The sequence below is a fragment of the Alosa pseudoharengus genome, unplaced genomic scaffold, assembly GCF_046254945.1.
Source record: "Alosa pseudoharengus isolate Yale_2024_CS ecotype anadromous, Long Island Sound unplaced genomic scaffold, YU_APseudo_1.1 YU_APseudo_1.1_scf_7, whole genome shotgun sequence".
NCBI classification, from domain to species: Eukaryota; Metazoa; Chordata; class Actinopteri; order Clupeiformes; family Clupeidae; genus Alosa; species Alosa pseudoharengus.
In genome coordinates, this window is record NW_027468859.1 from 35,494,891 (window position 1) to 35,509,890 (window position 15,000).

The 15,000-nt window shown below is 44.3% G+C and overlaps 1 protein-coding gene across 1 annotated transcript in view; it reads left to right on the forward strand.

Annotated features, from left to right (window-relative positions):
• LOC143109333 (exostosin-1) overlaps positions 1-15,000 on the forward strand; it is a 246,452-nt gene that overhangs the window by 226,346 nt on the left and 5,106 nt on the right. The window contains exon 9 of the mRNA XM_076271986.1: positions 9,674-9,763. Coding sequence (XP_076128101.1) covers positions 9,674-9,763 — 90 coding nt within the window. The remainder of the gene's footprint in view (positions 1-9,673; positions 9,764-15,000) is intronic.

The following is a 15,000-nucleotide window of genomic DNA, read 5'->3' on the forward strand; positions in this document are numbered from 1 at the left end:
TGGTCCCTCACCTTCTCTGTCTCTCTATGACACTCACCGGGGCAGCTTTAGGGGTTTTGAGAGATGTTCAAAAACAAGGCTGTGGTTTTGATCCCACTGAAACATTGTAGCAAAATCAGACGTGGAAAAGCTTTACAAAGTAAAAGTCCTACCATATAATCTGTGCCAGCCATTCACTTAAACCAGATGATTCTAATTAGCACAACTCTTCAGCCAGGTAGAGCAGCTAACTGGTGAGATCACCTGTGTTAAGTGCACAGGTAGACCAGCTAGTTGGTGAGATCACCTGTGTTAAGTTCACAGGTAGAACTAACACATGGTTGGATATTTACTTTCTGAAGCTGGACTTCTACACCTCTGTAGCAAATGTGCAGAATGCACCGTAAACAGACTGTGTGTACGAGAAAGCGAGGGATGAAGAGGCAGAAGAAGAAAAAAAACAGATAAAATGAGGACTCTGATGAGAATGAGGACTCTGATGAGAATGAGGACTCTGATGAGAATGAGGACTCTGATAAAGATGTGACTACATTGAAACGTTAATAATTCAAAGTTAATAATGTTCTGCACCTTTTAGTAAAGAATAAAGAAAATGAAGAAGACATCTGAGCTGCACCGGCGTCTCTCCTTCTCTCTAAAGTATCTGTCCTGGCCTGGCTGCACCGGATTGTCTCTAAACGACAGAAGCGCGGAGAACCCTCCTTTGTCTACTGAGATAGGATGAGTGTCTTGGAGTGCAGCGCACTTGCATGTGGTGTGTCACAGTCTTGAGCGCTCTGCATATAGACGCCGACATGACTGAGCCAACACTCGGTGTGTCACTTGCCAGAGGCGCACCTTGTCAACAGGCAAACCAAGCAACTGCTTGGAGCCCCGAGCCGCTAGGGGGCCCCCGACCTGGTCTCAGCGCGTTTGCCGGTGGGTCAAGCGAGAATTTCGTCCATAGAGATTGAATGATGTATTTTGCGTGCTCCTGCCCTGTTGTACAAACAGTAGGCCTACGTGCATATGTAGGCCCTATGCTATGGCCTTATGAACAGCGGATCTGTGTTCAAAAAAGTTCAAAGAATCCGCACATATTTAGGCAACTGTGGTAAACGTCAATCGAGGGTGCAGTGATGACGGATCAACATCGGATTTTGGCATTTAGCCTACTCTGTTAATTGGCAGAAAGATTGGACATGGTTTGCTAGATCTATACGACAGTAAACTTCAGCTAGCTAGCGGCAGTTACAACTAGTTAAGCAAAGAGATGGTTAACGTTATGTTTGTATTAGGGCTGTCAGCCATAACATGTTAATCGCGATGCAGTAAGGACCAAGCATACTTTCATACGTTAATTTGTTAGATTGCACGATTGACGCAATGCGTCAAAAAACACACCCTTTCTTCTTTGTTACATTGCTCCGGAACTGTTCATTGCAGCGAGATAAAGCTTTTTATTTTATTGCGTGACAGAGCAGAAGTGGGGCTTTCCAACGAGACTACGCACGTGTCTGTACGATCAAGTATTAAAATAAAAGAAAATCATGAAATGAAATCAAATTGCATCATATTTACAGTCTATACTTCTAGACTGTAAATATTCCCCTGCTCACCCATTACTATCGTTTGAATTACTCGCAAACCCGTGATCGCATAGATATGGCAAGCATATCAGATGAAAGAGGAGACACAGGGCTATCAATTGGTACCATGTATATCGATCCTTCTGGCTTGTAAAAACAGACGAAGTGACTGCAAAAAAATAACGTCATGTACACAAACCAACGCTGCATACCCATTACTCTTGTTTGAATTGCTTGCGGACCTGTGATCGTATAGATATGCCACGCACGTCAGATGAAAGAGGAGACACAGAGCTATCATTTGATATCAAGTACATCCTTCTGGGTTATAAAACAGACGAAGTGACAGCAAAATAATAACTTCATATAGCTGGACTTACCCCACGTTTACGAATTTTTGTCTGTTTTTGTGGCAAAGCATGTTTATAATCCAACGATATCGTGTGTTTCTCTATGGCAAAGCATGTTCATAATTCGGTTTTGAGATCCTATTAAATTCCTGCATGGCATCCAATTCAAGGCTCACATTGCATCCCAATTTGTTCAACAAAGAAACCCCTTTTTTGCCTCTACTTTGTTCATGGCAATGCAGTAAAAAGATGTAGACCATGCACTCAAAATGATATTTTGTGAGATACATGTCAAAATATAAGAAATGTTATAATACGCTTTTTGTATTTTTATCATTTAACATAATAACCTAATGGTGATATAACATAATGGTGATAACACTTGTCGGTAGGGCCCCCTTGGAATTTTTGCTTGGGGCCCCCACAGACCCTAGAATCGCCTCTGTCACTTGCCCCCACACACACCAGCACCGGAGTGTTCGACAAGCATTCGGTAAACAATGGATCTGATTGAGCGGCGCCAACAAAAATACTGATTACTGAATCATAATCTATAGGGCAGCAGCGAAAGGATTCGGTGATGGTATGCGGGGTTGTGTTAGAAACAATGGAGTCTAATGTAATCGAATGTAGAAAGCTCATGTCGGTGCGTGTGTGTGTGGAGGCCTTTAGGCTATACAGTCAGTGGTTGATCTAAATGAAGCAGACTTGATGTGCTAACCTGAGTCCAATAACTATGCAGAATTGTCATGTCTTCTAATGAAGCCATCTCCACTCAAGTGTGTCTAAAGCATTTGCTGTTGTTTCACTGTGTAGGAGTCTGAGGGAGAGTAGGAGAGAGAAAAAGAAAGAGCTGTCTAGACATGTCATTAAATCAAACTGGTATATTGTGAGGATTCTATGAGTAACAGGGTGAAATACAGAGGTGGAGAAAGAAAGAAAGAAAGAAAGAAAGAAAGAAAGAAAGAAAGAAAGAAAGAGTGTGAGGGAGGAGGGAGAGCGTGAGAGACAAACTAGTCCAAGACAGTGACACAGCCTCTTCAGTATCACGTTCTATTTGTGCCCAGAGGGAGAATGCATTGACGCTGGTCAGGGATGGAGAGAAAGAGAGAGAAAGAGGGAGAGAGAGAAAGAGAGAGATCAAACCCACAGTGATGAGCTGTCTCTGTCTCCGTGGGAACAGTTAAAGGAGACCTGCTCATTCTGCTGTGGGGCAGAAGAGGGGGAGAGAGATGGTCAGACTGAAGGACAAACACTCCCTGAAGATGTCCATCTGAGCTTGGGTGGAGGGAGAAAAGAGTGTGTGAGAGTGAGAGAGAGGTGGATAGCAGAGAGAAAAGAGAGAGAGAGGAGAGAGAGAGAGAGAGAGAGGGAGAGAGAGAGGACCTGAGGAGATGCCAGGGTGAATAGTAGAGAGAAGAGAGAGAGAGAGAGAGAGAGAGAGAGAGAGAGAGAGAGAGAGAGAGAGAGAGAGAGAGAGAGAGAGAGAGAAAAGACCTGGAGGAGATGCCAGGGTGAATAGCAGAGAGAAAAGAGTGAGAGAGGAGAGAGAGAGAGAGAGAGAGAGAGAGAGAAAAAAAGACCTGGAGGAGATGCCAGGGTGAATAGCAGAGAGAAGAGAGAGAGAGAGAGAGAGAGAAGACCTGGAGGAGATGCCAGTGTGGATAGCACAGACTGACAGAGCAGCTCTGGCTTCAACAGCACCAGCTGGGCTTCCAGATAACCTCCATGAGCACAAGCCAGGCAAGAAACTGCTGGAAGTTCAAGAGGGAGTCAGAACGCTCAGACTCAGACTTTGTAGCTTGCTTTAATGTGAAGGTATTTGCCCCTGTATTCATATAAAATGGCAATAAAATGCTGTCAGTCAGGAGTTTGTTGATATAACTTCCGTTTATGAGGAGATTTTACAGTTTTTAACTTACTAGAGTTGGGTAAAATCTTCAGGTGAAAGTAGATCATAGAACAGGCTGACATGACCTTTGAAATCTAGCCACTATGGTCTGACTTTGATAAGCTATTTTATATGCAGGAAAAATATGGTCCTTCCAGGTGACTGACAATTTTTCTACAGTAAGCTAACCATTGTAGATTTCACATCAGCTCTTTTAAAAGGGCTAGAGTGCTGCCTTTTTAGACACACTCATTGTTAAATAATTAATCTGCTCCAATTATGGGTCAATACCATAATTACACCCGCCGTGTGGCATTTAATGTGATGGATGAAGGTGATTCTGTCATATTAGCTGCCGGATCAATAAGACGGTATGCAACGATTTCCTAATCAGCCACCACAATCATTGCAGAAATACACATTTCACACCAGTTTTCTATTAGACGCTCGATATCATTAGGGCTGGGAGCGCGGGTTTATTAAGCACAAAGGATTTATAAAAGGTGCTACTCTCCCACCCGTGTCTGAGATGGATGTGAAAGGAAAATGCAGCTAGCGGGTACGTATCACAGTGCAGTCTCATTAGGAAAATGGCCACTGTTACACCATAATCATTTATAAAGCAGTTACGAGGCCCTATCAATGTTTCATAAGCTCCATTCTATTAAGTAAGTCAGCTGAATAGAGGGGGGGTGGTCTCAAAATAGAGGTCAAAAGCAGTTATGATGATAATCTTGTGCGTTTAAGACCCCTTGTTTAGATGATTTTTAATTTTTATCATGATGGCGCCCACCACTTAAATAACCAAAATCTAAATTTAATTTCAGTTTAGGTGGAAACACTATTTTATAATATGTTACAACACAGTCACCTAACCTTTGCTTGATCCTTGTGAAAGATCTGTGGGAAACTACAGTACGTAAGATCTGATGCACATAAGCCAGAAATGCTTTGAATTTTCCTTCTCAACTTGGCTGCTGTTTCAGAATGTTTCTATGGTTACATATGTTACTTTTAGCTCAAATATATGTGAGTCATTCCATATCAGATCTCGCAGGGGGTGATTGAGTGCTTATCTAGCATACTGGCTGATTAAGAATCTCTGAAAAGTTGACAGTTGTGCAGTTACAAGTCTTGTAAATGCACAAGAAATGCATCTTATTATTATATTTTTGTTTAATTTTACAAAAAAGTCAGCCCAAGTCAGTAGGTGTCAAAGCTATACATGAACAAAATGTGTGAAAGTTATTATAATTTCAAAAGGCTTTAATTTGTAGCATTTGTAGGAAAAAAGTGTTACATAAAGACCTAATTAAGATTTTTATAAACTTGTTATGAGAGTACCCGTGAAACCCATGAAATCTAAGAGGGAGACCTGGGAAATTCTTTTTTGGCATTGGGTTATTTGATATGGTATGACCCATGCTTTTTTTATTTGGGTGGTTTGCTTTTTACTAACCAGTATCTGTATTAAGGACCATAATTACGTTTTGCATTTGCAACTAGTCTGCATTATAAACACAGAGTCCTTCTTTCTGAAACAGAAAGAGAAAGCCATGCAAAGTGTTACACTAAAGGTAAAGTCCAGTCCCACACTCACTCCATCACAAGCTGTTAAGTGATTTATTTCCGCTGCATATGTCCCAGCAATGGCCCAATTGTTGTCATTTATCCTGTGTGCCCTGGGAGGTTGGTAAATAGTTGATAACAGGGGCCCTAATGGCTGCTGCCGGATGGATAGCCCAGATCAGGTCTTTGTCTCCGTCAGTAGGACTCAGGAACCTACCGGCTGCAATTTACAGACTTCTCACCATCACGCAACAGAAACCTCAATGTCGACTTCTCACCACCATCACACGCCAGCAATTTCAATTGTCAGTCAAGTAGAGTAGAGTAGAGTGTATTTTAGGTAATGTGAGTGCATATTCTATGTATAATGTATATTTATGATCACAGTGAATATGATTAGACAGAAAAAAACATATGGTGCATATTTTTCAGAGGGAAAGAACGAGAGCGAGAAAGAGACAAAAGAGATAGAGAGAAAGAGAGAGTGTGTGAGAGAGAGACAGAGAGAGAAAGAAAGAGCAAATAAAGATAGTGAGTTCTGAGAGTTTTAAATAAACCCGTTATAAGAGAGAGCCTCGTTGTGACGCCACTGCTCCCATTATTCCGATATGACAGCTTCAGGAGTGCAGATGTCCTAACTGGTGTTCCTCAGCAAGTGGGTCTGTTCGTGGCGGTGCAGGAAACCAAAAGCAATCTGGAGAAATTATAGCTAAGAGATGATGTTATATATATGTATATATACTTTTTGATCCCGTAAGGGAAATTTGGTCTCTGCATTTAACCCAATCGGTGAATTAGTGAAACACAGACAGCACACAGTGAACACACAGTGAGGTGAAGCACACACTAATCCCGGCGCAGTGAGCTGCCTGCTACAACGGCGGCGCTCGGGGAGCAGTGAGGGGTTAGGTGCCTTGCTCAAGGGCACTTTAGCCGCGGCCCACTGGTCGGGGCTCGAACCGGCAACCCTCCGGTTACAAGTCCAGAGTGCTAACCAGTAGGCCACGGCTGCCTCCCAAGTGTCCATGTTATGTGGACACTTTGGAAAAACCTTACTGCCCGAATGTAAATTTTGTGCTTAGTAGGGTCCTTATATTTCATAGAGAATCTAATGATATATGATCATATATTTCCTTATATTTCATAGAGAATCTAATGATAGTTATACTGTTGTAGATCTTGGTATTGTTAACGCTAAACGGGAACGCTAAACGGGAACGCCCACAAACATGGGAACGGCCCTTTTATGGCTGCAGCTGGACGATGTTGTGCATCCCCGCCCCCTCTACAATGCTAATTACGTGCCCACAGCTGAACCACAAGTGCAGTTGAATAGAGTTAACCGTTTGCGACATTAACAAGAATCAAAGTTTAGCGATCACACATGATAAGATGTCAACTAACAGCGACATAGAGAGTTGGCCTAGTAGTTCTACTCCACTTAAAAAAATACTCAAACTATTTACTGCACGTAGACTATGATAGCCTACCCTAGTCTAGCAGATTGGGAAGTGGATGTTGTGAAAGTAAAAAAATACGATATTAGAAAGGCAAACAAAAAGTTATGGTTGCTTTTGACATAGTACAATATAGAAAACGGATGCTCTGAATACTGATTCAGCTGTCTCTGAAAGTTTCGCTAATGGATTACACCTGCTTTTAACAGGCGGAAGTTTATCACCGCAAAACAGACGTGCGCTGGTTTCATATGGCGGAATACGTAATCAATCAGTTTTTCTCCTCCCCTGTGTTTGCACGATACTCCCACTTTTCCCTCGCCCTCCCATAAATACATATGCATCAGCAAGAACAGCGCAGATTGCCATTCTGTGCTCCAGTGGCACGCAAAATGCACTTTGATCCACGTGTAATCACTGTCGTTTGTACCTACAATGTCATGTTATAAGGTGCAAAAAGCATCAGAAACAGGCGCTAATTTGGCGGTAATTCTTAGTACATTTAGGCCAGTGTGTGCAGCCATCTGAGGGCATTGATCAGAGAGCATTCAACAGTGGATACTGGGTAGCGGTTTTCAGGTCAAAGACACTTGAAAATCACTGTGGAATCTACAGTGGAATTGATGGACACTGACACATTTTGATCAAGAAATGTCAGAGAAGTGAGTTTTTCATGCACCCTCAGGTCTGCCCAGAATTCTGTCTCTCTCTCTCTCTCTCTTTCTCTCTCTCTCTCTCTCTCTCTCTCTCTCTCTCTCTCTCTCTCTTTCTCTTTCTCTCACACACTCATAAACACACACCCACACACACATCAAAATTACATTAAGGCACTTTCTCTCTTTCTCACTTTCTCACCAGTCAATAGCTACCTTGCATCTGTAACCGCCTCCTTCTCTCTCTCTCCCTCTCTCTCTCTCTCTCTCTCTCTCTCTCTCTCTCAGTAATGCCCACTGCCACGCCCCCTTGTGCTTGTTCTGGCTACCTGAGGCTAATCTCCAGGGCAACAGGGTCCCTGTCGATACAGGCGAGCCCTGATGAATGGCTTTCCCACAGAGCCGAGCTGTGTGTGTGTGTGTGTGTGTGTGTGTGTGTGTGTGTGTGTGTGTGCGCGCACAAGGGCTTATTCACTTGCTCCATTAACCCCTTGAGCTGCGTGTGTGGTGCATTACCATATTATGTGGCGGGAGGTGTTCTCGCTCACTCTGGCTGTTAAGCTGCGTCCACACTGCACTGGTCACCTCAGTGGGGATTAGACCCGGCCGCACCGTCCAGCCAGGAAACGCTAACAGCAGGGTTCCTCCGTGGCCTAGTGTTTGCAGTCTCCCAAGCATATAGACACTGACACACACACACACACACACAAACAGAGAGAGACACACGCACACACACACTGAGAACACACACACACATACACACAGAGAGAGAGAGAGAGAGAGAGAGAGAGAGAAAGACACACACACACACACACACAGAGTGAGAGAGAAACACACACACATACATGCACACACACAACACACACACACACACACGCGCACATGCACACACACACACATTCACACGTGTACACACACGTGGGCACACACACAGATACACACGCGCACACAAACACACACACACAACACGCACACACACAACACGCACAAATACACACACACACTCACACGCGCACGCACGCACGCACACACACACACATACACACACACAGTATGTATACTACTGACAGAAAATGACATTCTCTTTCTTATTACAGATCCTTCCCTTGCAGATATGATTTTCTTCTACTGTTTTCCCCTACCTCTAGATGCTTCTAGCAATGCTATCTTTGAAAAACATCTAAAAATGTCTTTGTTGTGTCAAGTCATGCAGTTATCCTTAAGGTCAGCATACCAAAAGGAATTGCTGTGTCGGCTGTTTGTGTCGGGTTTGCTTTTGCCTTTGTCATTCACGCAGGCATTGAATATATCTAAAAACAATAAAGTAAACAAATATTTGTACTGTATTTTTGACCTCCATGGCCACTGATTAAGACACTCCTAAAGACCTCTGCTCAGCTGAAACCATAGAACTAGCACATAGACTAATCCCCAAACAGCTGGATGTTATCACAATGCTTGAGCGTGCAATAAGAAATTCCTCAGATTTAATCTTAGCAGATGCAGGTGCCCAGAGTCCAGGGCCCGCAACAGCAAACGAAGACTGTAACAGCAATGTTTTATCGCTCAGAAATGCCAAAGCCATCAGTCTTTCCAATGAGAGGTTGAAAAGGCAACATTTTGGTCTCTAGGTACATTCCCATCCATGGGAGTGATGAATGAAAAGGCTGGCCAGAAAAGATTTATTCACCTCCAGGACTGCCTCCTTCCCTGAAAAGCCATACATCTCCACATCCTCTTGACAAGCACATGCAGAGAGGCTAGACTATTGAAACATTACCCATGAACTGAAAGACTAGCACCTCAGCAAACTCCAGAAAGAGTGGGCTTTCTGTGAAGTGTACGTTCATTTGTCACTCACCTCGCAAAGCACTGGTACTGCATATCAATGTCAGCACAGCACAGCACAGCAAAGAGTAATTAATTTTCTAATGACTTCATAAAGCTAATATCATCACTGATTGTTTAAAACCCGCCAGGCACTGATGGGAACTTTTCCTTTCCATTTTCTCCTCCTCTCTCTCTCTCTCTCTCTTTCTCTCTCCCGCTCTCTCTCTCTTTCTTTCTATGTTTCTCTGTCTCTGTCTCCGTCTCTCTCTCACTCTCTCTCTCTTTATTTTGCTCTCTCTCCCCCTCTCTCTGTCTCTCTCTCCCTCTCTCCCTCTCTCTCTCTCTGTTTCTCCAGACGATGAGCAGTCGCTTTTTCCCCCATGATGTTATCCTCACAGACGCAGTCCTCAGTCTGGACGAGGACTCTGTTCTCTCGACCAATGAGGTGAGTGGCGACAGACAGGTAATTCCTCCTGTGCTTTGTCGAGATACCCGAGGCTTTGCGGCGAACAGCTCACACCTGACAAGGTGCCAAATCACATGTGAGCAGGGCATTGGGGAGCAGGTTGCCATCTATGTTCCTCTTTGGAAACAGAAACATTTCAGTGTGTGAGTGTTGAGGCTATGCCAGCTGGCTGTATGAAACTGCGCCATTACACTGGAGGCTCCATTAAAGCAAAATGCCATCCCAAGTCAGCATCAACATCCTGGATGACAGGGTGAAATAGATATGTAGATGTTTTTTTGAAAACACCGCTAACTCCATACAAATGGCTGAATTTATGGTATTAATGCTGTTGACTTGTCAAGATCACTTGGCTCAAAATAGAGCTGACATAAGAGGAGACCAAACTGAACGTAAAAAGTAAAAGTTTATACTAACGATCATTAATTAACAAAGTATATAAATAAGTCAGTAGGTGGAAAGCCAACCAAAAGTGTCGTGCACATCAGCATGTGTAAGGGTAAAGTACAAATGTCAATGGGAAAGGAGCGAGGGCTGCAGCCAGTCTTTCAGCATTAGGCTGGGTGTGACAAAATGACAACAAGTCTCTGTTTATGAAATGTTGTGGTGGTAGCTGTTCTGTGTGTGTGTGTGTGTGTGTGTGTGTGTGTGTGTGTGTGTCCTAATGCCTTATTAATGTCAATTCACTCCTCTGCATTCAATTAGTCACTCTTAACAAATATTTCCAATGCAGCATCAGCAAGCTGTCTTGGCTTGTTTTAATTGTGGCCGCCTGTTTAATTTAATAAGACAGTAATGTTTGTGAGGGAGGCTTGGCCGCATAGGGGGCCAAACACAGGCATGTCTCCCCCACCCAAGCCTCTTCCTGCTGTCCATACCCCTACTCAGCTTTGATGCCTTGCCAAGTGTTGTTTCTGCTCGAAAGGAAGAAACACTGTGGTTTCTCACATTGCTCCTGCAAAAAAACCAAAACCAAATCAGTGACGGCTTCTCAGAGGCCCTTGCATAGCACTGTCTGGCTCAACTGAAACTGGGCTTTGATTGTGGAGAGAACAGCCTCAATCCCTGAGATTCTCGGCTCCGGGGTTTCCATTATGGAGAACATCACGATGCCCCATCTCACTGGGGTGTGCTGAGAGGGCCGCCGACATGTAGACGGACATGTTGTTTTGCAGCAGCGCTCTTCTCCGCTGACGGAATGTTCACTGCTGCAGCACTTTCTCTGGTGAGTGCATGATCCTGGACATGACTGGACAGGTGGAGACCATATGGAAGCTCTACATTCTGAATGACCACTACAATTCCTGCTGTCCCGCTTAGTGTAAATCAGTCCTCGTCGAGCATGAGGCTGATGTTACTATCGCGTTTAATTTAAACGTTAATGGGAAAATATCTCGTTTTGCTGTGGGCACCTACTGCCAAAATGTTTTAGCTCTGCCATGACAGCGGTGTTTATAAATTCATAATGAAAGTCTCCATAATAATATAATGCACAGTTGGGAAATATGCACCAGACATTAATGTGTTGCAGAGAAAATGTAGATCAATGGCAAGCTTGTTTAACTATCTTTATCCATTACATGGTTAGTTGGTGTCTTTTCAAGTTACAATTTGTGTGTCATGAAAAATGAGCTGGAATCTTGTCTTGAAATCTACTATCACTGTCTGCCAAACATTTAGAGTAACGAACCCTCCAGATGCTGTCTTTATGTGGGTGCCGTTAACTCAAGAATCTCCCTTCACTGTGAAATGCAAATTTTGAGACCATTATGCCAACACTGGGAAAAAATGCCATCTGGCAATGAAGAACTAATGAAACCCGAGTTGTTTCGAGCAGTAAAAGGGATTTGCGAAAAACCATTAATTCTTTGGCTTTGGGAAACTCTGTGATGACCAAGAGTGTCAGAGCATGAAGTCACACTTTGAGTAAGGTCCATATATATTATAAATACAGTATATACATAAATTAGCCAGGTCATAATGATGACATCGTGCAAATGACCATATGAACACACTGGGAAACACTATCAAACCCATGGCTATGTTACAGCGTAATCTAATCAGATTTATTTCAAGGTATTGTTCTGCAATGCTATTGGTCAGCTTTAACAAAGCCTTTAACATCAACCTGAGTATTTTCACCTGACCTCTTCAGAACCGTTTTGTGCTTCGTTTTTATGTCAATTCAAAGAGCAATGTGCCACCGTTTGGCCCAGGCAAATATACTGTATATAATTCATAAGCACACAGTGAAAGTGTAATGATGCCACCTCTGATAAGATGAATAGCTGTAGAGTTACCGTATAGAAAGATACGTTTGCTGCAAGTTGTATTGCTTTGCTCTCAAAAAGAAGACGTCCTGTCCTGCCGCGGCCTCTCTCTGGGAGGATGTGTCTCAGTCTTGTAGGCCAGTTCAGCTTGTTCTCTTTCCCCTCCAATATGTTCTACCTCAAAGCTCCCATTAATGGATTGATTTGAAAAGCTAGCCATGTTTTGGACTCGATTATGTATCATTCATTGCCGCAATGTTTTATTAATGCCAGTTTGCACTTCTACCTTACCAGAAGAGGCACTTATCTTTTATGCTGGAACAAAAATTTCAGCGGAGGCCTCCGAACAAAAGTTTTATGAGGACTTGCTGAGGGCTCTTGAACCGGCACCGTCACCCCCCTCCACACACACACACACACACACACACACACACACAAAACCTCTGCCCCAAAGTTCCATCTTTTTAATACTCTGCCACAGTAATTGGTCCTTAAACACACAGTGCATTTTAATTGAAAAGTTGTGATTTGAAAAAAAAGTGGCACATTGAATAGAACGCTGGAGACTGCAGCGAATCACGGCCCAAGAAACTCACATAATTGCGTCGTTCCAATTCATTGATTACCTTATTATTTTAAAGAGGAAGTGTAATGGCTGATAGAAATTGTATGGTGAAAGAGGCCTCATTACATTCACCAACTCTTCATGGCACTCTGGCTCCTATGCCCCGATATAGAGCCCCAATCAGACGCACTGGGTCTGAAGTCAGCGGACGTGTGGTCAACAGAAGGATGGCTCCCCGGCTGGCACAGTAGATCCATTCACAAACAAAAATGTCCGCACTGCAGTCCCAGTGTCCTTAACATTGTGGATCTGGCCTTGTTGACCCTCCTGCAATCACGTCTGCAGCCAGTTGGTATTGGGGGGAGAGAGCCCGCAAAATGCCACCTCATTTGAGCAGAGCACACGGTCACTGTAGGTCTGCTGCTGTGTGCTCCTGAGCTCTGTTATCCTAGCAGACCCACCGGTATGTTGTGCTGTGGATTAAACTGGGCAGAGAGAGAGAGAGAGAGTCAAGTCCAGAGTATCGGCCTCACTGATCAATATTGTCCCTCCCGAGTTCCCGTAAGAAGGGAATGATTCAGTGAGTTTCCTAGCTCTGACCTCTGACGCATGTGGCAAGGCATCCAGGCAGATTACAAAACTACAAGCTACACCCCCCCCCCACACACACACCCCTCGTCACCGACACCTCCTTGCTTGATGAGTTGAACCACTTCTATGGCCGCTTCGATAGGGACAGCAAGGAGATGGACATCAAGGCTGTGGTCTCTGCAGATCCACCACTCCACCACCGATGTGTGTGTGTGGCACTGAGCAGGACTAATGCACGTAAGGCTGCTGGTCCTGATGGTATCCCCGGATGTGTGCTCAGGTACGTGTCCTGCTGTGCTGCTGACTGAGGTTTGGACTGACATATTAAATCTGTCCCTAGCCCAGGCAGCTGCCCCCGCATGCTTTAAAACCACCTCCATCGTGACCTCAGACCTCAGTCTGTTAGGTTAGATAACCACACTTCCTCAACCATCACCCTGAACACCGGCGTACCACAGGGATGTGTGCTGAGCCCTCTCCTCTACTCCTTCTTCACCCATGACTGCACACTTGTACATGGCTCTAACACCATTGTCAAGTTTACAGACGACACTACGGTGATTGGTCTCAGCAACAACAATGAGACGGCCTACAGGGAGGAGGTCCAGCACCTAACATCCTGGTGCACTGACAACAACCTGGCTCTCAACACCAAGAGGACCAAAGAGCTCATTGTGGACTTGAGGAAGTCTAAAGCTAGCACACACACCCCCATTCTCATCAATGGGACAGGTGCAGCTTCAAGTTTCTGGGTGTCCACATCTCTGAGGACCTCTCTTGGACCCTCAACACCTCTACCCTGATCAAGAAGGCTCACCAGCGTCTCTTCTTCCCAAGGAGACTAAAGAAGGTCCATCTGTCTCCTCAGATCCTGGTGAACTTCTACCGCTGCACCATCGAGATCATCCTCACCAACTGTGTCACAGTATGGTATGGCAACTGCTCTGCCTTCGACCGGAAAGCACTTCAAAGGGTGGTGAAAACTGCCTAACGCATCACCGATTCCTCACTCCCCTCCATCGAGGCCATCCAGGCCAAGCGATGGTTGCGTAAGGCGCGCAGCATCATCAAAGACTGTTCCCACCCCAAACACAGACTGTTTACCCCACTCCCCTCCAGGAGGCGCTACAGGTCTCTCCACACCCGAACCAGCAGGTTCAGAGGAAGCTTTCGTTGTCTGTGTACTTGTACTCTGTACAATGACAATAAAGTTTAATCTAAATCTAGCTCTCCGCACACATATCCGTCATCATGCATCATCATACATCAAATCCATAATTAAGTGAGACATGTTATGAATGAGAGAAATTGCAGTCTGTCAGAAATAATGTGAGGCACTACTGAGGCCATTATTAGAGTGTAATTCCTGAAGGGTGGATTATTTGCATGATATAAATCGTGCCGAGAGGTAATGGCCACCAGGGCAATTAATCTAACGATAGGACAGACCTGTTCCAAATCCCCGCCACCCTGTCTCTCTCTCTCTCTCTCTCTCTCTCTCTCTCTCTCTCTCTCTCTCTCTCTCTCTCTCTCTCTCTCTCTCTCTCTTTCTCCACATCTACCCTTTGCTTTTTCTTGTTCTTTATTATGAAGTGTTTCAAAGGCCCCATTGCTTACTTTCATTGTTGAACATTCATTTTCATGTTGCCCAAAGCAAAGGTCAGGTATGTGACTTCATGAAAGGAGGGTCAGTTTCTCTAATAAGGTTTTTGGGCCTTTCAGGAAAGGCATTTTACTGAACTCGCACATGCGTACATCTCATGCCAGAACAGCAGTAGGCGCTATGTCCA